The sequence below is a fragment of the Lycium barbarum genome, chromosome 6 (assembly GCF_019175385.1).
Source record: "Lycium barbarum isolate Lr01 chromosome 6, ASM1917538v2, whole genome shotgun sequence".
Taxonomy (NCBI): Eukaryota; Viridiplantae; Streptophyta; class Magnoliopsida; order Solanales; family Solanaceae; genus Lycium; species Lycium barbarum.
The window spans coordinates 123,010,114-123,035,168 of record NC_083342.1 but is presented as its reverse complement, the minus strand read 5'-3'; the positions used below and the strand labels follow the sequence as shown (position 1 = coordinate 123,035,168).

Below are 25,055 nucleotides of genomic sequence, written 5' to 3'. Positions count from 1 at the left end.
TTCTGCCTTAAGGCCTAACTTTTTCCAAAGCAGGCCTAATCTTTTACGCAACTCTGCTTCGCGTTTTTTTTTTAATTGAGTTAGGGTTCGAGTCGAAAACCTCGGGCTATTAGGTAAAGGATAAAAATTAAAAAACAACAATTTGTGGGCCAAAAATTAAAGCGCAAATTGCCGTTTGTATTTTACGTATAACATTTGAATTCAATCAAGTGTTTCTTTTTCCTCCTCTCTCAAAATTCTCCCATCTCTGGTCCTTCTTCCAAAAAGAATAAAAAGGAAAAAAAAGAATTGTTTTTCCGGGTTGTGATATTTGGGCCAAAACGGATCGAACTTTACGACCCGAAAATATTTCACCCATCAGACCAACAACGTGGCAAGATCTCAAGGTAATTGTGTTCCTATTGGGTAAGCTTAACCCTAGATTCTTGCCTTTTGTCTTTCAATCAAACAAACGCCCTTAATCCTTAATTGTGGAGCTAACACTGATTCTTCTCTACTCCAAAACCAATTTTCTTTGAATCAGGTATCAATTTTCTTCGTTGTTCGTGTTTTATTTACCTTTCGTAGACGTTTAAAATTGTACCAGCAAACCCCTAATAAATCGTTGAAAAGTAAGTTCGTTTTAAGGAAGGCTTCTTTTACTTATTTGATTGTTTTGTATCATGTACACACATATTGCTACTGTAGGCTTCTAGTACTTGTATTTTGTTATGCAATGTTCTCTTTGTTGATTTTGATTGTTTAATGAGATTTGTGGTCTCTTCCGCCTGATTGATTAAACACTAGCGTAAAATGTCTTGTGTAAATGATTTAGCCAGGAAAAATATTTTCTATATCATGTTTTCAGTTGGCAAAGAGTTGAGATACTTTTCGAGGAAATTATTTATTTCAACTATGTAACACTAGAAAATGATTTCTTCAAGACGTTCTATGCTATACCAAAGCATCTTAACTAATAGACTGCGTGTAATGTTCTTAAATGAAAAATTATTTAGCCAGTAAACCATTTTCTAAATCGTTTTTCAGTTGGTAAAGAGTTGAGATAGTCGAGGAAATTATTTATTTCAACTATAGAATACTAGAAAATGATTTCGTCTGAAAATTTTATGTTATACCAAAGCTTCTTAACTACTTAATAGACTGCGCGTAATGTGCTTATATAACATGGTAGAAGGGACCATGTGACCTTTTAAGCATTACGGATTTTAGACTTGGTTCATTTTTGTCACTCTCTCACTTTGTTTACTTATGTCCAACAGTTTCTTTCTTTTTGTACACTAGTTCTGCTGGTAAGTAACTTTGTTGTTTGCTTTGCGTGAATAGTGATATCATATAGGTATGGATGATAGATGGTTCAATGGTAGGCCAGACATGCGCACGAGAGATAAATGCCAGCAAGAAATGGAAGAGGTAAGAGCTAGAATACTGATTGTACTTGCTTTGTGACTTGGCTAATTCCTTTATTCGACGTAATTAGAATCTTATAAGTTATAATTTACTAGTAATTGCTTAATTGATACCACGGATCTCTCGTTTATTTCCACTTTATTGGTTTTTTCCTATTACTTTCTCTTCGATCTAATTTAGCAAATCAGTTAGGATGACTTCTAATAGTATGAAGATACTTTGCAATCTGGAAACATATTAATGCAGTTCAAGCCTTTTTCTTTCTCCTTTTTTTTTTTTTTTGGTTTTTAAAGAATAAAAGTAAGTTCTCAGACCCCACCTGTGGGATTACACTGGGTATGTTGTTGTTGTTGTTGAAAGAATAGAAGTAAGATAAAATATCATAGGTGCTTTGTAGTCAACTTACTTGTAACTAAGGATGCTTATGAATTTTAGTTTATTTCAACTCTGCTATGTTCTCACATGACTTGTGCAGTTTTACTACATGGACAATCTTGATCTTAAGCTATTTTCATTAATAAAGTTGTATCTCAACTTTTTGAAACATAGGCAGATGAGGCTTCTATTCTAGAGGATCTCGCTGAAGATTTTCGCCTTCCTATTAATCATAGACCAACAGAAAACGTAGACCTGGAAAATGTGGAACAAGCATCTTTAGACACGCAGTTGACATCCTCTAACATTGGATTCAAGCTTCTTCAGAAGATGGGTTGGAAAGGGAAGGGTCTTGGGAAAAATGAGCAAGGTAAGGTTATTTGTGCAAAACAGCTTGAATATAATTTCTACCTTCTTAAGTTACATTTACTGCAATGTATTCATGCGCATTAAGTAGTTCTGATTAATTTCTTCCTTTTTGGGACTAGGAATTACTGAGCCAATAAAATCAGGGATGCGAGACCCAAAATTGGGGATTATTTTCCTATTTCGTTTTTAGATGAAATGAAATAGGAAAATAATTTATTTATTTTCGTTTATATACCAACGAAATGTTTTGTTCCATTTCGTTTTTATATAAATGACTAGATGGCCTATGCCCGTGCTGCGCACGGGTCCATCACTTCAGATTATAGTGTATCTATGTATATGTAATTGTGTTTAGATAATGATAATATATATATATATATATATATATATATATATATATATATATATATATATATATATATATATATATATATATATATATATATATATATATACTATGTTCAAAATACGATTAATATAACATTGTAGTTTGTGCTCCGTATCTAGAACTTTATTTTATTGTTTGCTACGAAAATTTATTAATACTTTTTAAAAGAGAAAACTTGTTTAAAAAGAAACTATTTTCCTCTCTTTGAGATAAAACAATAGCAATATTTAAGTATCAGTTGATACTTTCAATTTTAATTCGATTAATTTAACGGTGTAAAATACTTATTATTTTTTATCAAATTTTGATTTAGATAATTCTAATTCAAATTATTAAATTAATTTTACATGTTTAAAACGAAACAAAGTAGAAATTGATTTTTTTCTTATTCTAAAGAGTCCATCATTATTGATTAAATTGTTTGATTTTCTAAGCATTTGTTTTTTAACATTGTTTGTTTTATTAATATGGGATTCACATTTTTTTTTTAATATTGTTTGATTCTGTTAATATGGGGTCCACTTTTTTTTTCCCGTGAGTTTGGATGTGGTCAGTTTCACTTTTTTTTCTTCCTTTTTTTTATTGCTTGGTGTTATTTAGTATGGGGCCCACCCTTTTTTTTTAAGGGACAACGGACGATGAAGCATGGGTCTAAACCCATGCTTTATATAGTTTCTTCTTTTTTTATTTTTATTTTTATATTGCTTGGTGTCGTTTAGTATGGGCCCATCCTTTTGGACATTATTAGTTTGCATTATTTTTATGTATATATATATATATATATATATATATATATATATATATATATATATATATATATATATATATATATATATACTATATATATACTATGTTCAAAACACGATTGATATAACATTGTAATTTGTGCTCCGTATCTAAAACTTTATTATGTTAGTGTTTGCTAAGAATACAAAGTCAGCACTTTTTTTTTTGACATTGTTTATTTTTTTAATATGGGATTCACTTTTTTTTTATATATATATATATTGCTTGATTTTGTCAATATGGGATACTATGTTCAAAACACGATTAATATAACATTGTAGTTTGTGCTCCGTATTTAAAATTTTATTATATTAGTATTTGCTACAAATACGCATGGTATTTAATATGGGGCCCACAATTATTTTCACATTTATTAGAGTAAGGAAAAAATGAAAAATTAATTAAATTCTATCTTATTTTAATATATAAGTATTTTAAGTATGTTACTGTACAATAATTTCATTTGTTCCCACTAATGGATTGATACGCACGCGGTAATGAATCCATCATTATTGACTTAATGAGATACTTTGGAAATTACATGAATATTGTTTGATTTTTTAATATGGGGTGCACTTTTTTTTTTTTGACATTATTAATTTGCATTATTTTTATGCATATATATATATATATACACACTATGTTCAAAACACAATTAATATAACATTGTAGTTTATACTCCGTATCTAAAACTTTATTATATTAGTGTTTACTACGAATACAAAGTCTTTTTTGACATTATTTTTTTTTAATATGGGGTTCATTTTTTTTTTTTTTTGATATTGCTTGATTTTGTTAATATGGGGTCCACTTTTTTTACCGTGAGTTTGGAGATGGTGGGTTCCACTTTTTTTTTTTTTTTTTTATATATTGCTTGATGTTGTTTAGTATGGGGTCAATATATATGGGGCTCACAATTTTATTTTTTTTTACAATTTTTTTTATGGGCCTGTTTAATATGAGGCCCAATTTGTTTTTAATTTTTTTTTATATATACTATGTTCAAAACACGATTGATATAACATTGCAATTTGTGCTCCATATCTAAAACTTTATTATATTAGTGTTTGCTAAGAATACAAAGTCTGCACTTTTTTTTTGACATTGTTTATTTTTTTAATATGGGATTCATTTTTTTTTATATATTGCTTGATTTTATCAATATAGGATACTATGTTCAAAACACGATTAATATAACATTGTAGTTTGTGCTCCGTATTTAAAACTTTATTATATTAGTGCTTGCTACGAATACGCATCGTGTTTAATATGGGGCCCACATTTTTTTTTAACATTGTTTGTTTTTTAAATATGGGATTCACTTTTTTTTTTCAATATTGCTTGATTTTGTTAATATGGGGTCCACTTTTTTTTTCCCGTGAGTTTGGATGTGGTGGGCTTCACTTTTTTTTTTTAATATTGAATGTTGTTTAATATGGGGCCCGAAAAATTTTCCAATTTTTTTTTTTATAGGGGGGGTCCACAACGGACGACGAAAGGAGCACCAACCGGTGCTTCTAATATGGTAGAAAAATACAAAATAAATATATATATTCATTCTATTTCATTGGTATATGAATGAAATAATATATATATATATATATATATATATATATATATATATATATATATATCTATTTTGTGAAATACAAAAAAAAAATTATCCTATTTCGTTTTCTAATACACGAAATGCAAAAAAAAATAAAAAAAATTATAATTTCCTATTTCGTTGGTATATCAACGAAATAAAAACATATATATATTTTATCCTATTTCGTTGATCTACCAATGAAATGCAAAAAAAATAAAAAAATAAAAATATATATATATATTTCCTATTTTGTTTTTAGATGAACGAAATAAAAAAAAAATCATATATATTTTCCAATTTCAGTTTTAGATGAAATAAAAAAAAATTATATTTTCCATATTTCGTTTTTTTATTCACGAAATACAAAAAAAAAAAAAAAAAAAAAAAAACCTTTTTCGTGCATTAATTCACGAAATGCAAAAAAAAATAAAAAAAAAATCAGTTTCTTAATTCAAGAAATATAAATTTAAAAAAAATAAACCTATTTCGTTCATTAATTCACGAAATGCGAAAAAAAATAAAAAAAAATATTCGTTACATTTCGCTACAAGTGTAGCGAAATGCAAGTTATTACTTCGGCACCGGAACAGTGTTGTGTGGGTATTTCGTTGGTTATTCAACGAAATATCCATTGTGGTATAAAAAAAAAGAAACAATATATTTTGGGCTAATGGCTGCAAAAATATGTCATTTTGGCTCCGGACTCCTTATTGTTTGATATTCAACAGATTATAGCCAAAGGGAAAAATGAAAGCATGTCGATTTGAATTTTCACTATATGTACTCCTTTAAAGCTTGTTTCTGTTTGATACTCCACATTTTACCGCGATATCAATTAATTATTGACAAGACTAAAATGTTCCAAACAAATATTGAATCTAAAGTATGGCACTAGAGAAACATGGTTAATTGATTCTTTACATACCTTTTATTGGCCGGTGCAATTAGATAGACTTCATTATACCAAATATATATATATAATAAAAAAATAAAAAAAACGAGTATTTGATAATTTATTTCCTTCGTGTTATACAAAAATGATATCTTCATAAACGTACTTAATTATCACATGTTAATGAATCTAAAGCTCCACTAACAATCTCACTTAATGGGTATCATTAAAAATTATACAAGCCGGTGCCTAGTGTTTTAAGTAGTATCATTATCCTTTTGAAAAGGCAAGTTTTATACGGAATCCAAATTTTTAAAAATATCATTATACCATGCAGGCACATAGTCACGTTCAGTCACAAGCAACAATTTTTTTCTGGAAGTATGATTTTAAGTAGCGTGGAGAATCTAAATGAATAATAATTAAAGTTAACGTGATAATGTATACTGGCATTTTGGATCATATATATATATAATATACGTATTAGTATTAATGTATTATATTGTTTTAGGGCAAAACCAATGTGTGAAGCCAGACACAAAAGAAGATACTTCTGTTAGTAAATTTAACAGCATATATGTCGACATTACTATCCTTTTAATTTCTTTCAAAAATATCATTAGTCCCATCCAGACGCATCCTTTTACTGCATTGGGAAATTTTAATTACTTCTATTTATAGGAAACCATTTGCAATCTGCTAACGGGTGCAGATTGAATGGTGACTAGGGCGTCTCCCATTCTATTTAGTTACTCATCTGTCCAAATTTATGCGTTGGAGTCCGTCATGATATTTACGTATGTTATCACTTATTAAGCGTAACAAAAGAAACATAAAGGTAATCTATTTTAAATGATTTAATTAGAAATTAGTATTACATAAAATGGAGTATTGGAAGTATATGGAAATTTGGCTTTCTTGTGGAGGCCTTGAATTCAAATGAAGAACCAACTCCGTGAAATTTATTCGTTCAACCGGAATCTTGCCTGGAATTGAAGAATAATCAATTATGTGTTCCTCAATTCCTCTTAGATTAGTTATGTTTAATTAAATACAAGTCCAAATCCTTCTTTGGACAAACATTGTGAGAAGTTAAAGCCAAAGTACTATGCAAGACCGAATAAGCTGCAGTAAAAACAAAAAACAAAAAGAGGGAACTATGAAGTAGCTAGTTAGCCACCATTTAAGGTGAAGCAATGTTATACCACCTATGTTTTAGTTGCTCTTTGCTTCTACTGCTCTCTTTATTTGAACTTTAGAAATCTTATTGTGCAAGTGGAAAATGGAGAGATTGCTGGACACTTTATATAGTATTCTCTTCGTTCATATTTACTTGTTCATGTTTGACTTGGCACACTCTTTAAAAAATAATAAATAAGATAGTAATATTAGTATATCACCCCTAATTATTATAAGTCATCACAATAATTGCGAAATGAATTGAAAAAAATTAGTAGTACTTAATAACAAGGGCAAAATAAGTATAAAATGATAAATTATCTCTTGATTTTTCAAACTAAAGTAAAAGTGGACATCTAATTTTAATATAGTGGACAAATAATTGTGGACGGAGGGAGCAATATATAATACTGATTTTCTCTCAGAAAATCCTTTTCGGATGGACTCGTTAATAGGGATAGAGGAAATTAACGCTCATTTGCTTGCACTTAATGAACGTTTTAATCTTAATTATTTAGATTTCAGTCATTAAGTTTGTTTTATTTTCTTAGGTTTGAATCTTAATCAATCAAATCTTATTAATTTTAATTAAGTGCATTTTTTTTTTATGTTTCAATCATTTAATGTGTTTGGACAGATTTGAATGATTAAGGTCTCTAATAAAGTTTTAATATCATTAAGATGTCTATTTAAATATTTTTACAAAATTGGTAGTTCACCAATTCCATCCATGCATGGCTACCTCCATGGTCCACCATTATCAACTACCGTCATTATTGCCGCCCACCATAATCATTTATGACTACCGCCCATACCACTATCATCATTACCAATCACCACATGAATCAACTGTCACCAACACTAACCATCATTTACAATCATCATCACCAACCATCATTACCACAACAACAACTAATAATCACCGACAATCACCACCATAAGCACCACATTATATATCGCCAATTACCATATTTGTTCATGACCACCATCATTAGTTATCACTATCATCCAACAATAACCAACCGCCACCACCAACTACCACCATCAACCTCTACTGCCAGAGGCGAATCTAAGATTTCTAGAATATGGGTCACCACTAAAAAAAAATGTATTAAGTGGGAATTGAACCCTAGTTCCTCTAGGTAAATAACTCAACCTTCGACCAAGTGCACCATTTAGCCTTCTTGTAGCATGTGTTCCATCGGTTAATATTATACAAATTTTAAAAAATATATACATAAAATACCTAATTTTACGAAGAGACCGTGTGTTCACATGACCCAAAAGTACTGCATAAAATCGCCCATGTCGACTGCCAGCCATCACCACTTGTTACTATACCCACACCCTACCATTACCCAATAACATCTCCAATATGCACCACCGACACCACACAGCTAGCCATCACCATACCACCAACCAAGATATAATATTTTAAAAATATTTGTTATTAATTTAGTTTTTTGTTCAATTTTATATTTATTGATATTTTATATTTATTAATTTTAAAGTAAAGATAAAATTTTGTACATTGTGGTGTTGAAAGAAAAACAATCTTAATTGTTTAGTATTCCAATCTTAATACAACATCCTAATATTCGGATGTATATTCAGATTTAGCTATCTAAATTTCAATGCACATATTAATTGTGAAATGTATATTCAGATTCATACGTTTTAATCATAATAAAAGCAAAATGAGGCACTCCCTATAAGAGGACCTAGATGGATTTGAATTAATTTATACACTTACGACATAAGATTATCGACGGAATCAAATTAGATTATTATTAAGAAAATGACAGATTACTTCGTTTATAATAGTCTTCTAAACGTAACTCACATAGGTCATGCCCACACGGTTTTTCAGTTTCATATCATTAAAAGTATCACAAAGTATCCAGTGCTGGCTCAAGGGCAAGGCAACCAAAGCAATGGCTTTGGGGGCCCTATTTTTTATTAATAATATGTTGATAATTTTTTTTTTTTTTAAAAAGAAGAGTATTTTAAAGTAAAAAGGTATAATTTTAACTTGAAAGAAGAAAAGAAAAACCTATACGGTATTAGTTACTGATTTTGATCGTTGAGATTTAAATAATTTGAAGTGCATGAAAATATTCTTTATTTTCTCTTTAGAGGATGATAAAAATTTGAAAAAGTATTTCCTTAACCTCGAAAGTTCCTTAAGACATACTAATAGTCAGTATGATTCTTTTCCAATTAGGTTTCCAATTACCTATCTTGCTTTAGGGAATAATGTTCTGTAACAGTTACATCTACAAATTATTATTTTTTCAAAAATAAAACTGATAAAATCTTACGTAGGCAACAAAGTATTATGAGAGATTAAATGAATTGGCTTTATACTTTGCATTGTTAAGAAAAATAGACTTCATAATAAAAAATATTAAGAAGTTTTTCTTAAAAGAGAAGTTAGGGCCTCTCATCAAGATTTTGGCTTTAGGCCACCGAGGACGTTGAGCCGGCGCTGAAAGTATCACTACATCCCGCCCCACCAATTAAAATAAAAATACAAGATTTTTTTGGTCTGTTACTTTATGATTGTAATGTAGTTGCATCTACACTATTAGGTTGGCGATTCTCTGTAGGAACAAATTAATAGAAATAAATCAGCATATATATAACAAAAATAGCTCCTAAAGAATAAAATACCCTTAATTTGTTCAGAAATCTCTCCTTTTCAATCAACTTTATTCAGTTTTTTTCTGAAGAAACCCAAATGCCCACACAACAAAATTCCCTATGAATCTTGAAAAAAACACCAAGAAAAAGTGCAAACAAACTCCTGAAAACTACATAGTGGACTTGAAAAGGGGAAATTGGTGGGGTTCAAATCTTGAAGGAGACAGCTACAAGAAAGAAAGATGGGACCCTTCATAAAATTGGCCATCCATGAATAGAAATCACAGCTGTATAAGAGAAATATTAATGGGGAATTCTAAAGAACAAGCCTAGACCATTTAAGTCTAATAAGTATATAATACTTGTTGAGGTATCTTTAGCCTGTCTTAGGTTTAAGTGACCCCTGCCGCTAAGTTTCTACATCAACTATTGAAATTGCTCAATGACAAATTGATGTAATATTAGTCCAACAAGCAAAGACAAGTGAGAAGGAAGAAAGAAAGAATCTACCCCTGATGTAAAATTGTGGGATCTTTCACCTTCTCTGTTTTTCTAAATTAATTTCTGTGGGCTTAGAAAATTCTAAAAATTGAAACTGTTTTCCAAAAGCATATGCCAAAACATAGATTTAAGGACACAAACTTTTCCCTATCTTGCTTTATATATTTATGCTTAGTTGGACTCATGATTATACGCCTTTGCGCCGATTCTTGAATCTGATCTAGGAATAACACGATTCTTAATACTTATAATTCAAGATAAATATCTATCTCCATTTCATACTTGGTTTAACATGGGAGATAAGGATTTAAATTTTCGCAGAGATGAAAAAAAATGCTAGGTAATTATCTTCATATTTGCATAAACTTTGGTTAACAGAATTACTAGGTAAATTACTGAAAGGAGGTAGCAGGTAGCCGTTAAAATAGTTAAGGTGTGCACGGACTGACTCGAATACTGTTTCAAATAAGATTGTAGAATAGTTTAGTTACGAGCATGCATGAGCACTATGCAGTGTAGATCCAAACGATAACTCGTAATTGGAGTGTGATATTTTTTCTCTCCATACATTGAGGGGTCGGTTGGTAGCTGGTTTGGAGGTGAGTTATGCAGGTATTAAATCCTACACAAATATACCATTTTAGATAGTTGGTTAGGAGGTAAGTTATGCATGTATAAAATTAATATGATGCTTCGTTTGCAATTGAGAAACCTGCACAAACTTTAACCAGCTACCAAACAACCCCTGAGTGTAGATTCTTAATAGAGCAGTAAACATTTTTAGGCTCTATCTGTCATTAGCTTAGTGAAAAAGCAAGATTAAGGGCCAAAGATGAATATTTATTAAAATCCATGGCCATGTTACCTGGAGAACAATTTAGACCTGAGGCAAATTCTATTACAACCTAACCCAAGTTGTACCATTCTAAAATCTATATTCGTGGAGACAATAATCCCATAATTTTAGGTCAAAAAAGGAATATAAATAAAATCATGGCAAGATATTCTTTAGAGTGCATGAGGTCCAAACACAATGGAGCTTATAATGTCACTTTCCCTGAAACATTGGTGGAAATTGCACGTTCACTTGTATCTCAAGTGAATTCTCTATGATTTTATTCAGTTATTTGCTATCACTCGTGCACTTTAGTGAATTCAATTCAAGTCAAGTGATTTCATTCAATCATTTCTTTCAATTTACTCTCGTTGTATCTCACTGTTTAGCTAATTAGCATTTAATGCCATCATATATCACTATAACATTTCATTTAACAAATATTTATGAATAACATAACAAAATGAATTGTCAAAGACCTGTTATATTCTCCTTAAGTGAAAATAAGGGAGAAATATATTTGGGGAAGTTGCAACAACTATTAAACCTCCGTTCTGAATAAGCTCTAATCGGCTATATGAATTTTCATTTTCAATGTTCTTCCATTTGAAGTTTAAACTCATTTTAGTCTAATATTATAATACAATAAACAAATTTCTCTAGCACTAGAATATTTGGGAAAATTTAAAAGGAAAAAGTAGGTATCAGAATGACATCCTTTAGGAAAAACGTACGTACTATGTAGCATGTCCAAGCATTGCAGCAAGAAATGACCACCCTTCTTCTTGGAAGGAAGTCTATTGCCCTGTTGGATTCAAAAAATTGAAAGGGGCATGCATCTCGTAATATTCCCTTTCTATTTTCTTTTTCCCTCTCGAGAAATTTCCTTTGAATGCAAACCACTAATAAGAAAGCTTACAGACTGACAAGCCGTACCCCTTTCAGGCAAACTGCAAACAGTAAAGTGATCTCAGAGCATTCAGTATTCTCACCAGCTACTTTGCTTTATTTTATTTGAAATAACTTGGTGGCTTCGTAGAAGAAACTTCTTCCCGAATTCCCAAGATTTTAGTTGCATTATTATATTGAAACAGTGCAGTAACATAATCTTGTATTACTATTTGTTTTCGTTTAACCATCCCATACTTCAGGTATTTCCGCGGATTGTCACTTTTTGGGATAACTATTTAGTAAACGTTCCACTTTTTATATCTTTTATAATTAATTGACCTTTAGTCATAAGGCCATAATCTAAAGATCTTTTTTGAGCAAATTGAAAATCTTATGAAAAATATTACATCTCAATCTAAATTTTTGTAGACATTAGACGATTGTTTAAATTTTTTATCAGTCCAAAAGGCTATATCTGCATAGCTTTTAAAATTAATGGCTTAAAAAGAGGACATTTGCATAAATCAACCTGATATTCGAGGTACATAAGGCCACTACCAACTAATCCTAATTCACACCTGGTTGCTGGCCCCCATAAGTTTCCAATTTTTATGACTCGAACTTGAGACTTCTAGTAAAAGGTGAAGAAAGCTCAACCAACTCACAACACCCTTTAGTGGTAATAACAATGGAAACTACCAAAAACTTAAGGTGTTTTAACGTCTTTCGAGCTCCTATTTGAATTATCAATTTATCCTATACAAAAAGAAGAAGAAATTATGTCCAAGTTCCCGAGAAGATAGTTGCTGGAATTTATTGCGTGTAATAACAAAGAAAAACATTAGGATGTCAAGATTTTATTTAGTTGTAGTTGCCATCAGACTGATCTTACACAAGATTGAAGAAGAAGAAATTCTTTCTAGCAAATTCCCGTATTGAAGCAGTATGAAACAAACAAAAGTAGGATTATTGAACTTGCACGTTTATTTTATTGGCGGTTACCATCTTATCCTAAAGAAGAAGTTTAAGAAAAGACAGAAGACTCGAACTGTCCAAAATAGTTAAAAATTTGACATTCATTATATTCTGTTATTGTGCTGGTTAATTAGCTAAGCACAGAGACCAAACTTAATTAAAAGAAACTTAACGTTATCGTTCAGTTATAATTGCAGTTCCAATCTTATAATTTTTGGTAATGAGAAAAGCATATTGCATCACAAATAATAGGAAAACATTAAACACCTACATGCAGCACAAAAAGTTAGTTAATTTAAGTTTAATTAAGAGGATCATTAGTCATGAGTTGGTATGAGAATACATACTATAATTAATCAAAAATAGTTGAATGATACTTGAAAGTTTATGTAAATGATAGTATAATACATTTATGCATTCATTGATTTGGTTGTATAATTAAGCTGTTCAACTTAGAGCGCGTTTTTGTGATGCTGCAACAGGGAAGCTTAAACTCTTTCATTTTTATTGTAAGTCTTCATCTTGTTATTTGCAGTTTCAAATGCTAGCTACTGCTACTTAATTAACTGGATAATACTGGAGAAACATCACCAAGTCTTAATTATCAGCATATTTATAAAGTAGAAGAAAACCAAGAAGAAACGAGGAAGAATTAGGAAGATCACATGAAATAATAATTAAACTTTTGATTATTATGAACAAATCTTGATGACTACATTATTCCATATTATTTGCAATTCACATACACAGCAAACTGACTTCACTAACTAAACAAAAGAAAAATAAAATAAATTACAAGCTACCCTTATGGAACATAATGAATAAGTGGGATATGGAGTAATGGATTGATGTTTATGGAGGAAATTAAATATAATAATCTTCTTATTGTTCTTGTTCTTCTTCTTGAGTAGATGTTACAAGCCAGTTGGAATTAGCTTTCAGATGTGTTCCACTGGGCAGTCCTGTCAGAGATGAAAATAGAAGCCTTGTTATCAATACCTGGCTCTGCTACCCATTGTCCTCTGTCTTCATCACTTGGCCACACTTTGTATGCCTTCACAGAGTCGTCTCTTGAGTAATAATCTTTATTAGTTTTCGATCCCTTTGATTTGAACAAACCAAAGAATGAAAATCCAGACTTCTTTTTCCCTGCCATAATTAATTTAACACTTCTTGAAGATGATCAAGACAATGAATAAGCTAGCTAGTAGTAGTACTTAGCAGCTTGTTTGAAGTGATGAGTGTGTTTGTTGGCTTGGAAAAGAAGTGAGGGCTGTCTTGAATTTATAGTGTTGAGAGGGATGGTGGGGGTGGTTTGATCTAATGGTGTAGAGATGAAGAGGTTCAAATCTACCGTTGATTTTGATTGATGGTGTTGATTAAATGAAGTGAAATTACAAGAGAGAAAATGCTTGCTGTTAAAATAAAACGGACAAAAGAACAAGTCATGAGAACCGCTGCTTCCAAAAGCTGACCAAACATCCTTAATGGGGAACCCATGGTTTCTCTTTTTCTCTTTCGATGCCCAAAAAAAACCAAAGGGTCAAGGTAGAGGCTATACCAAAGCATAGACAGAATTAGATATTTTAGTTTATGTGTAAATGAATTTTTAACACAAGTATAGAATTTGAGTCAAAATTATTAGATTATGCGTAACTACCACGCTAATTTACCCCTAATTTGAAGGGGTTATATAATTTTTTTGGAAGAATTATATGGAATGAATAGAACACAAATAATTTTTTTTAGTCTACATATAAATTGTTGAATCCCGTTAACTTAAGTAAAGCTTCTAATATAGCAGTAAAATTTGTTCAAAAATCTCTTTAAGCCTCATGTACAAATTTCAAGTGTGGTATGCTTTTTTTTTTTTTTTAATTCTTTGTTTCAATTTATTTGTTTTACTTTCTTTTTAATTCGCTTAAGAAAACAATGTCTCTTTCTTTTTTTGGCAATTTTTTTAATTTTAACTTTTCTTATGACATGTTTAGGATCATAAGATTAAAAAATATTTTAATATATTTTACATATTGTTAATTTAAGATCACAAAATTTAAAAACTTTATAATTTATTTTATTAAATTCTGTGTCAAGTCAAAATCAGATAAATAAATTAATATAGAGAGAGTATAACTTAATTAGAATTTCTGATTCTGTTCAGGTCACTGAACAACAGACGGGTGGGTCATTGGCTTGCTTTTCACTTCCTTTTTCAACCTTGAAACAAATCATTGACAACCCCTCTTTATCCAAAATTTAAATGATTCTTACTTTTTTACCGGTAATCAGTGAAGTTGAATTCAAACTTGTCCGAGAAGTACAGTCTTTTTTACCTATTAAAGGTTGCATCTTCTTTGTACGTACTGCAATATTGCCTAACCTTTGCTTCCCAATATTCCCAAGTTTTGGTTTGTTCTTTCAACTTATTCATTTAGAATAAGAGAAACATAAAAAGAAAACACAAGTTTTAAAAGAATCTTTTATTCATTTTACGCTGTTTCCTATTACTTTATACTATCTTACTTGCCAATTATAAATGCTATATATTTAATATTGCTTTTACATTATAGAAAAAAGTCATCATCATTAGAAGAGTGGCTTTCCACCAGAAAAAAAAATCTTTTGTGGAGAGTATAAGATAAAAAACAATACACTGGTAACTAAGGTAGGTTTGCTTTTACCTGCATATACAAGTGTTAATTACTTATGTGACATTACACGAATATATGCAAATTACTAGTTTCTGCAGGAGATATGTGTCCCCTAAGAATAGTTCTCCTGTAATCCATATCTAAGATAATTCTAGAATGGACTTCATATCTACTGTAATACAATTCACTTCAGGTCATTATTAGTTGTCAAAATAGATTTTCAGATTCTGATGGATACATCTTGAAATAACCCAAGGTTTAATTAATTGCAAAAGACTGGCACATCCTTAATTTAGTAGGTAAAACATTATCGTTCAAGCAAATGCAACTATCACAAGACAAACAGTCAACCACTTTTACATATTTTACCAAAGTCCTCCTTAATTTGTATTTTTTTTAACCTTTTCTTGTCAATAATGTACCTAACTAAGAAGATACATAACTAGTATTATTTTGACAAGTTATATTGCGTCCAGATAGATGTGAATCTATACTTGACAGTATGGAATAGAGAGGAAATAAGAAGTGTGATTATAATAGGGTAGAGGGAAGAAAACTAATGATACATAACAAATAAAATAATGGGTAAGGAGGAAAAAAGAGTCAAAAAGGGACTTTTAAAAGGGACTTTTTGAATGTTTGAATAGCATAATTGGCTGTAGAGAGCTAGCCCTTTAAAATATTGGAAAACTAGAACTAATCTTAAACACACCTTGAGAACCCTACAAACTCTCTAATTGCTTGCAAGCTGTCTAGCTTTAAGGATTCTTCTTTAATCCTAACCATTTGTTATCATGTCTGTCCTGTCCTTCCACCATCTTAATTCCACCTTAATTGTACTTCAAACTACGGACCCCTTTTCTCTTCATTTCACATTCTTTTTCAATGTTATTTCTATATTAGACAAGTAGCTAGCTAGTGTCTTCTTGCTGTCTTGATCACTTTATTATAACTTTAATGTAGTAATTAAAATTCACTTTTCTTCAGAAAAAAAAAAGGAATACTCTTTTAAATAATCAATGTCCAGAACGTTAAAAGTGGGAATTTGTTAGGATGTACAAGAGATATGACCTAAAAAGGTTAAACAAGAGCTTCGTTATGTGACAAGTGTTGATAGTTAGCGCTATATATTAATCAATAGGAAATGCTAGAAATAGTTCTAGGTAAAAAACCATGTTCTCTCTTGGATTTTAATCTTTTTATTTCGTAATTAGATGATTAATTAACCTTCGGATTTATAGATAAGTCGATATTGGGGGCTTTGCATCGTTCTAATAATGGTGCTTAAGATTAATTCAAATGACAACAAATTAATCTTCTAGTTTCATCACGTATTCTCTAATCCGACATTTTGTTGAAGCTTGATATGAGGCTGTGCGTGGGTCGGATGGGAGCATATTTGGGATTTGTCGGTTTTATATTTTAGTTTTCGAATTTTCACTAAATGCAATTCGAATCCGATTCAAATAAAACTGAATTGGTTTAAGTTCTGTTTCTGATTAATCAGTTTGGATGATTCGAATTTTCAATTTCGAACCTATAAATTGAGTTGCTTTTTGTTACAAATAAACATCCAAATAAAGTATTTATATTAAATTGTTTAAATAGTTCCATGTTTCAACCACTATCATCCAAATAAATTATTCATGTGAGCAATGAAATCATTACCAAGGAAATGCAACAAAATCATTAATAAGGCCCTACGAATTAACAAGTTCAACATATTAAAACCATGCCAAACATATAATAAGTTGACAATGACAACCAAATAAATTCAAAGAGTAGTCATCTTGAAAATTAACAAATTCAAACATATTGGACTTAGTAATTAGCACTCCAAGATATATGGGCTAATGTCTAATGTGCAGTGTATTTGACTTATTAAATTGGATATATGGGTAATGCGCTGATATCCAATGAGTAGCCGGGAATAGATAAATATAAAATATAAGAAATTCAAACTTTGGGATATCTAATAATCCAAAATTCAAATACGAAATCCAATCCACAATTTGAAATTCTTAAAAATTAAATCTTATATCTGAAAATTCAAAAGGCCTAGATTTCGATTCGAATTTTGAATACATCCAAACTATGCACACCCTATGCTAAATTATCAGTGAAATAGTTGGATTTCGAGTTTATCCGAAATATGCACATCCTATATGTTGTTGCTTAATGCTAAATTATCAGTGAAATAGTTGGATTTCGAGTTTATCCGAAATATGCACATCCTATACGTCGTTGCTTAATGCTAAATTAGTAATGGATGAGCCCAGGAAATGCTCTCCATATGAGGAATAGATCGATCGTGTATTAATTAATTAAATTGTAAAAGAAAAGGGCCAAATTTTCATATATTCCTTGTAGAAAATAAAAAATTAGTGTTTCTACAGAAGAGGTCTGTAAAGGGGTCCATCAATCCCTCCATGGGATTTCATCCAGGCTTCTCTGGTCATGTTCATATCCACAATTAATTGTTTAATCTTAAAAAGTGATACTTTTTCATATTATAGTAGATAACGATATTATAGTAGATAACGATCAGTAGAGTTGTGCCTCATAAGATACAACAAATCTTACTCCAAAAGAAAGAAAGTAGATAAACAAATATCCCTTTCGCATGAAAATGCCAATTTTTGGACCACACCACTAACACATTGAGGATTTGGCATCGACCTTAGGCTTAAAGCTTTTCTAGTTTAAGCACTCCAATTTAATAATTTTTTTAAGAATCATAGAACCTTTTGCATATCAATGGTAATTAGCACGGTTGGCATGAATTACGTGCATTCACTTGAAATTTGAATTTCTAGATGGGCATCCTACCAACTTCATTTTAATTAGTTTCGTTAAAACTATCAATTGCCCTTTGATGCCGCGCTTTATTAGATTCTTGAAAGCTAATTTTCTTCTTCTTTTTAGTGCAGAATATAATTAGATGAGATCGCATTAATAACAAATTATAAGTATTATATATGATTGTACGTAAAAGTTACTTGTCTTTAGAGATGCCTCCTAACTTATGGCCGTTTTCTTGTAACAATCGAAAACTCGTGTGTATTATTTTATAACAAATACAATGAAAGTATACTTTAATTTTGTTAAGCAATATCTCTTTAAATCTCATTAAAGTATAAATCGAATTTAGAAACTTCTAATTCTTTCTTTATGCCAGATGCGTGATTTGACTAAATAACTTTAAACATTTTTAACTTGCTACCGTCTAATTCGATGCAACACAAAAGAGAAAATACAATGCACGTGTATTTCAATTTTCTTGTAACAATCGAAAATTTGTGTGTATTATTTTATAACAAATACAATGAGCGTATACTTTAATGTTGTTAAGAAATATCTCTTTAAATTTCATTAAAGTACAAATCGAGTTTAGAAACTTCTAATTCCTTTATGCCAGATACTTGATTTAACTAAATAACTTTATACACTTTTGACATGCTACTGTCTAATTCGATCAAACACAAGATGAGAAAAAAGAAAAACAAGATTTGAAGAGTAACTTACTGTGACACCTCAACTAGGAGAATTCCACATCGGGAAAACATGGGCGAATGCTGGATACAAGAAAACATGCCTTAAATCCCAGTGATGCGTTTTAAAGAAGTGCGGGCCTAAACTTAAATCGGACAATATCACTAGCGGACTGGGCTATTAAACTTACTTCAACTATTACTACCTTGTATTTCATTTTTGTTGTGTGGATTTCCCTTCAAAGGCGCTGGTCTTTAATTTTTGCCCTTCACTTAAAAAAGTGGTCGAAATTACCCCGAGGTTCTGGGTTCGAACCCAAGAACCTCGCAAGGCAACGCTTTTGCGAAACCTCTGCCTTAAGGCCTAACATTTGCCCAAAATTAGGCCTATCGGGGCAAAAATTAGGCCTTAAGGAGAGGTTTGCCTCAAGGCCTAACTTTTGCTCGAATAGGCCTAATTTTGGGCAAACATTTGCCTTAAGGCCTAACTTTTGCCGAAATAGGCATAATTTTTTACGCAACTCTGCTTTGCGATTTTTTTTTTTTTTTATTGAGTCAGGGTTCGACCCCAAAACCTCAGGTTATTAGGCGAAGGATAAAAATTAAAGACCAGCAATTTGAGGCCAAAAATTAAAGACCACCCCGAATAAGGCCAATCGCGCAAATTGCCGTTTGTATTTTACGTGTAACATTTGTATTCAATCAAGTGTTTCTTTTTTCCTCCTCTCTCAAAATTCTCCCATCTCTGGTCCTTCTTCCAAAAAGAATAAAAAGGAAAAGAAAGTTCAAAAAAACAAAAAAGGAATCGTTTTTCCGGGTTGTGATATTTGGGCCAAAACGGATCGAACTATACGACCCGAAAATATTTCACCCATCAGACCAACAACGTGGCAAGATCTCAAGGTAATTGTGTTCCTATTGGGTAAAGCTTAACCCTAGATTCTTGCCTTTTGTCTTTCAATCAAACAAACGCCCTTAATCCTTAATTGTGGAGCTAACACTGATTCTTCTCTACTCCAAAACCAATTTCAGGTATCAATTTTCTTCGTTATTCGTGTTTTATTCACCTTTCGTAGACGTTTAAAATTGTACCAGCAAACCCCTAATAAATCGTTGAAAAGTAAGTTCGTTTTAAGGAAGGCTTCTTTTACTTATTTGATTGTTTTGTATCATGTACACACATATTGCTACTGTAGGCTTCTAGTACTTGTATTTTGTTATGCAATGTTCTCTTTGTTTAATGAGATTTGTGGTCTCTTCCATCTGATTGATTAAACACTAGCGTAAAATGTCTAGTTTAAATGATTTAGCCAGGAAAAATATTTTCTATATCATATTTTCAGTTGGCAAAGAGTTGAGATACTTTTCGAGGAAATTATTTATTTCAACTATGTAACACTAGAAAATGATTTCTTCAAGACGTTCTATGCTATACCAAAGCATCTTAACTAATAGACTGCTTGTAATGTTCTTAAATGAAAAATTATTTAGCCAGGAAACTATTTTCTAAATCATTTTTTCAGTTGGTAAAGAGTTGAGATAGTCGAGGAAATTATTTATTTCAACTATATAATACTAGAAAATGATTTCGTCTGAAAATTTTATGTTATACCAAAGCTTCTTAACTACTTAATAGACTGCGCGTAATGTGCTTATATAACATGGTAGAAGGGACCATGTGACCTTTTACGCATTACGGATTTTAGACTTGGTTCATTTTTGTCACTCTCTCACTTTGTTTACTTATGTCCAACAGTTTCTATCTTTTTGTACACTAGTTCTGCTGGTAAGTAACTTTGTTGTTTGCTTTGCGTGAATAGTGATATCATATAGGTATGGATGATACATGGTTCAATGGTAGGCCAGACATGCGCACGAGAGATAAACGCCAGCAAGAAATGGAAGAGGTAAGAGCTAGAATACTGATTGTACTTGCTTTGTGACTTGGCTAATTCCTTTATTCGACGTAATTAGAACCTTATAAGTTATAATTTACTAGTAATTGCTTAATTGATACCACGGATCTCTCGTTTATTTCCACTTTATTGGTTTTTTCCTATTACTTTCTCTTCAATCTAATTTAGCAAATCAGTTAGGATGACTTCTAATAGTATGAAGATACTTTGCAATCTGGAAACATATTAATGCAGTTCAAGCCTTTTTTTTTTTTTTGGTTTTTAAAGAATAAAAGTAAGTTCCCAGACCCCACCTGTGGGATTACACTGGGTATGTTGTTGTTGTTGTTGAAAGAATAGAAGTAAGATAAAATATCATAGGTGCTTTGTAGTCAACTTACTTGTAACTAATGATGCTTATGAATTTTAGTTTATTTCAACTCTGCTATGTTCTCACATGACTTGTGCAGTTTTACTTCATGGACAATCTTGATCTTAAGCTATTTTAATTAATAAAGTTGTATCTCAACTTTTTGAAACATAGGCAGATGAGGCTTCTATTCTAGAGGATCTCGCTGAAGATTTTCGCCTTCCTATTAATCATAGACCAACAGAAAACGTAGACCTGGAAAATGTGGAACAAGCATCTTTAGACACGCAGTTGACATCCTCTAACATTGGATTCAAGCTTCTTCAGAAGATGGGTTGGAAAGGGAAGGGTCTTGGGAAAAATGAACAAGGTAAGGTTATTTGTGCAAAACTGCTTGAATATAATTTCTACCTTCTTAAGTTACATTTACTGCAATGTATCCATGCGCATTAAGTAGTTCTGATTAATTTCTTCCTTTTTGGGACTAGGAATTACTGAGCCAATAAAATCAGGGATGCGAGACCCAAAATTGGGGATCGGAAAGCAAGAGGAAGATGATTTTTTTACAGCAGAAGAAAATATTCAACGGCGTAAGCTTGATATTGAGCTTGAGGAGACTGAGGAACTTGCCAAAAAGCGGGAGGTATGCCTTTTACACTTTAGGTAGCTGTTATATATGTTGCACTAGACTATTTGTGTTTGATACTTTACTTTTCCTGAAACATACTAATAACAGAAGGCAGCATATAGCATATATGTATGTCTTTTGATGGGAATGGTATATAAGAGGATACCAACTTTGGAAGATCTTGAGAATTTCGTGCAGTTTTTATTACCTGGTGGCTTCTACTGCCTGCTTCCTGCACATTATGAAAATCCAGGTTTTAGCAGAACGTGAGCACAAAATTGAAACGGAGGTGAAGGAAATACGCAAGACTTTCTATTGTGAGCTATGCAACAAGCAATATAAATTAGCAATGGAGTTTGAAGCTCACCTAAGTTCGTATGATCATAACCACAGGAAGGTAATTGTATTCCTAAAATCTCAAAATATTTTTCAGTTCTTTGATATTTATCTTCATCATTATCCCTCGGAAAAAAGTTTATTATCTTCATTCCATTCCATTGTGGCTTGCCTAATCTTCTATTACTATTCTAGCGCTTCAAGGAAATGAGAGAAATGCATGGAAGTAGCCGTGATGATAGGCAGAAAAGAGAACAGCAACGTCAAGAGAGGGAGATGGCAAAATTCGCCCAAATGTATGATATTTCCTATTCGACCATTCTGCATCTATTTTCTGATGTGGTGGTATGTGTTTTCTTCCTTATGATCTGTCTTTGCTTTTACTGATACTAGGACTGCCAATAAGAAGCAGCAAGAACAGCAAACACCGGAGGAAGTAGGAAACATTCCAGCCCCCTCCATGGTTAGAACTGCAACTGCTCTTGCCGATCAAGATCAGAGGGAGGCTTTGAAGTTTGGGTTTTCTGCGAAAGGAGGCTCATCAAAGGTATTTACAGTTAGATTACCCGATTATCTCAGCTATTTTTGGTCACTTTTTTTTTTTTTTTTTTGCTTTTTAACTCGGTGCAAGGAGATATTAGAAACTTCTATTCCTTAATTAGAAATGTTGAGAGAGAAATAAGACACTTCATGACTTTGTAGTTCAGTTTGTGCTCTGAACTCCTTTCCTTCACTATTTCAGCGCAGTGAGCAAAAAGTTAAGTACTTGAGTGCTAGAGATCAAAGTAAAAATATGTATGTGTGAGTGTACGCATGCACTTGTATATATATGAGAGAGGGAGAGAAAGAGAGGGGGGACAGAGCAACAGGTCAGGGTTGTTTGTGTGCCTGTAATCGGAGCATGTATTCCTTTAAGGACATTCAATTAAGGCCCCATGGTTTGTCTGACTGGACATTTTGTGGTAATGTCAGATTCTTGCCTCTTCCACAATGTTTTTTCAAAAAGTTCAGTTTGTGTAAGCAGCATGGACAGATAGTACCCTATATCCCTTCTCTCACTACTACATCATAATATGCTACTTTAAGAAGCATACAGGAAACATGCTTAACTGCTAAATAATTCTAAGATCATGGTTGGGTATTATGACACAAGTTCGAGTAGTTATTCTCTATTCATTGTGAATTAGCTTGTAAAGCATGGATGTACAGCGAGACTCACAGGTTAGTTAGGGATCACCCAAATTTATTTATTTTTTCATGACGTGGTGTCGGTTGTCCAGGCTTAGCCAGATTGGAAGAGATCACCTAGTGTTTTTCGTCCCCTTTGTGATTTGAACCTGAGACCTCATGGTTCTGCACCACTTCATTGACCACTAGGAGTACCCAATTGATTTGTTCAGTTCCCTTGTGAACTTGCTAGGTTGGTTGTGAGACCCTGTAGAACTATTATGCAACCCGCACAGGATTTTCCAAGTGGATTATGATTACTGTCCATGTGGATTACCCCTCTAATAGAAAAGATAAATTATGCTACCATAATATGAAAGTAGGATTTCCTTATTTCACGGACCTCTTAGACATGTGGAACGCATTGTGAGATATAATACTGTCTGGTTAATTGTCTTGGGGTGCATATGTTGCCTCTCCCTGCTGTCCCTGAAACATACTCGGAGAGAGGAGAGAAGATGATGGCATCTAATTATCATTAATGTGAACACATGCTTCAACTCTACTCAAGTTGTCATTTACCTGTTTCTGGACAGGAAAAGAAAACAAGTGATTTTCTTTATGTTTTCTTCTTTTAGTTCTCTGGCGAATGATTTGGTTGATCTATAGCTGATCCTCCACTTGTTCCCCCACCCCCTCTCCATTAGGTGACAAACTTGGTTAACAAATCCGCAAAGAAGCCAAAAGTAACTGTTGCGTCCGTCTTCAGCAATGAGAGTGACGAGGAATAACAGTGCATCTCCACAAGCCTGGTGTCACCGCGTCAGTGAAGACCAATGTATGAAAGATACCTGAATGAATTTTCTGATGTTGCCTAGCTGTGTATTATGTCGACTTGTACATTGTAATCCGTTTTTTGATGTCATGACTGGAGGATGTTTGTCCCCTGAGCGGACATGATAGATAGATACCATGTACTCTATATTTCTTTGATTCTGAACATGTTAGACGAGAGATTTATGAGCCAAAAATTGTGTGTTTACATTGTATTTTTGCCCTTTGATTCTGTCATCAAGTGCGGGCTACGTGAATATTACAGGAAAAGAAAAACAGGATTGAAAAATCAGTGACTTCGAGTGGATTAATAACTCGGAACTATAATTCAATTCTCAGAAGGATGGAGAGGTGTGAGTTTGTAATTTTGAGAGTAGCCTCACTTTGTTTAGCAGGCAAAATGTCCCGTTTGTCTATCTGAGGAAGGTTAGGGGAGGACATGATTTATTGCATCTTAGTTCTTCTTGGCCTTTTTTCTCCTTCTATTTTCATGTAGGTTCCTTTGCTTGCTCTGTACGTTTATTTCATCTTCCATACTATCCCAAAATTTTGCGTTCCCTAAAAAAGATTTAAGTTAAAACTTCAATCCTTTCAAGGAGATTATGTTTGAAGGTGGTTACTGGTATTTAGAAGGCACAAAATGGATGATAAAAGAGAGATGTTTTCTCTTTAAATAAGGGTGGAAATATTTTCTCTTTAAATAGGGTGTTTCCGCTGTAAATCGGACTTGGATACCACTGGGTCGGTTATCCGACATCTAGTCCTGAATACAAACGTTGGACAGGGAGTGATCTGGCACCCAATATCCCCTCATTATATCCTATCTATCCAGAGGGATTAACCCAAACAAC

General features: G+C 32.0%; 1 protein-coding gene across 5 annotated transcripts; it reads left to right on the top strand.

Moving 5' to 3' along the window:
- Nucleotides 1–235: 235 nt before the first annotated feature.
- LOC132598518 (uncharacterized) lies at nt 236–24,419 on the top strand. 5 transcript variants are annotated; one of them, XM_060311445.1, is made up of 9 exons: nt 19,697–19,877; nt 20,007–20,094; nt 20,795–20,881; nt 21,414–21,609; nt 21,728–21,882; nt 22,121–22,264; nt 22,399–22,499; nt 22,597–22,750; nt 24,078–24,419. In XM_060311445.1, exons 3-9 carry the CDS (start codon nt 20,810–20,812, stop codon nt 24,159–24,161), a joined length of 906 nt encoding a protein of 301 aa, XP_060167428.1. In that variant the 5' UTR covers nt 19,697–19,877; nt 20,007–20,094; nt 20,795–20,809; the 3' UTR covers nt 24,162–24,419. The 5 variants fall into 5 exon arrangements, with proteins under 5 accessions (XP_060167429.1, XP_060167430.1, XP_060167428.1 ...); XM_060311446.1 differs by lacking the exons at nt 19,697–19,877; nt 20,007–20,094; nt 20,795–20,881; nt 21,414–21,609 and adding exons at nt 236–386; nt 1,324–1,410; nt 1,957–2,152; XM_060311447.1 differs by lacking the exons at nt 19,697–19,877; nt 20,007–20,094; nt 20,795–20,881; nt 21,414–21,609 and adding exons at nt 251–523; nt 1,324–1,410; nt 1,957–2,152.
- The last annotated feature ends 636 nt before the right edge of the window (nt 24,420–25,055 follow it).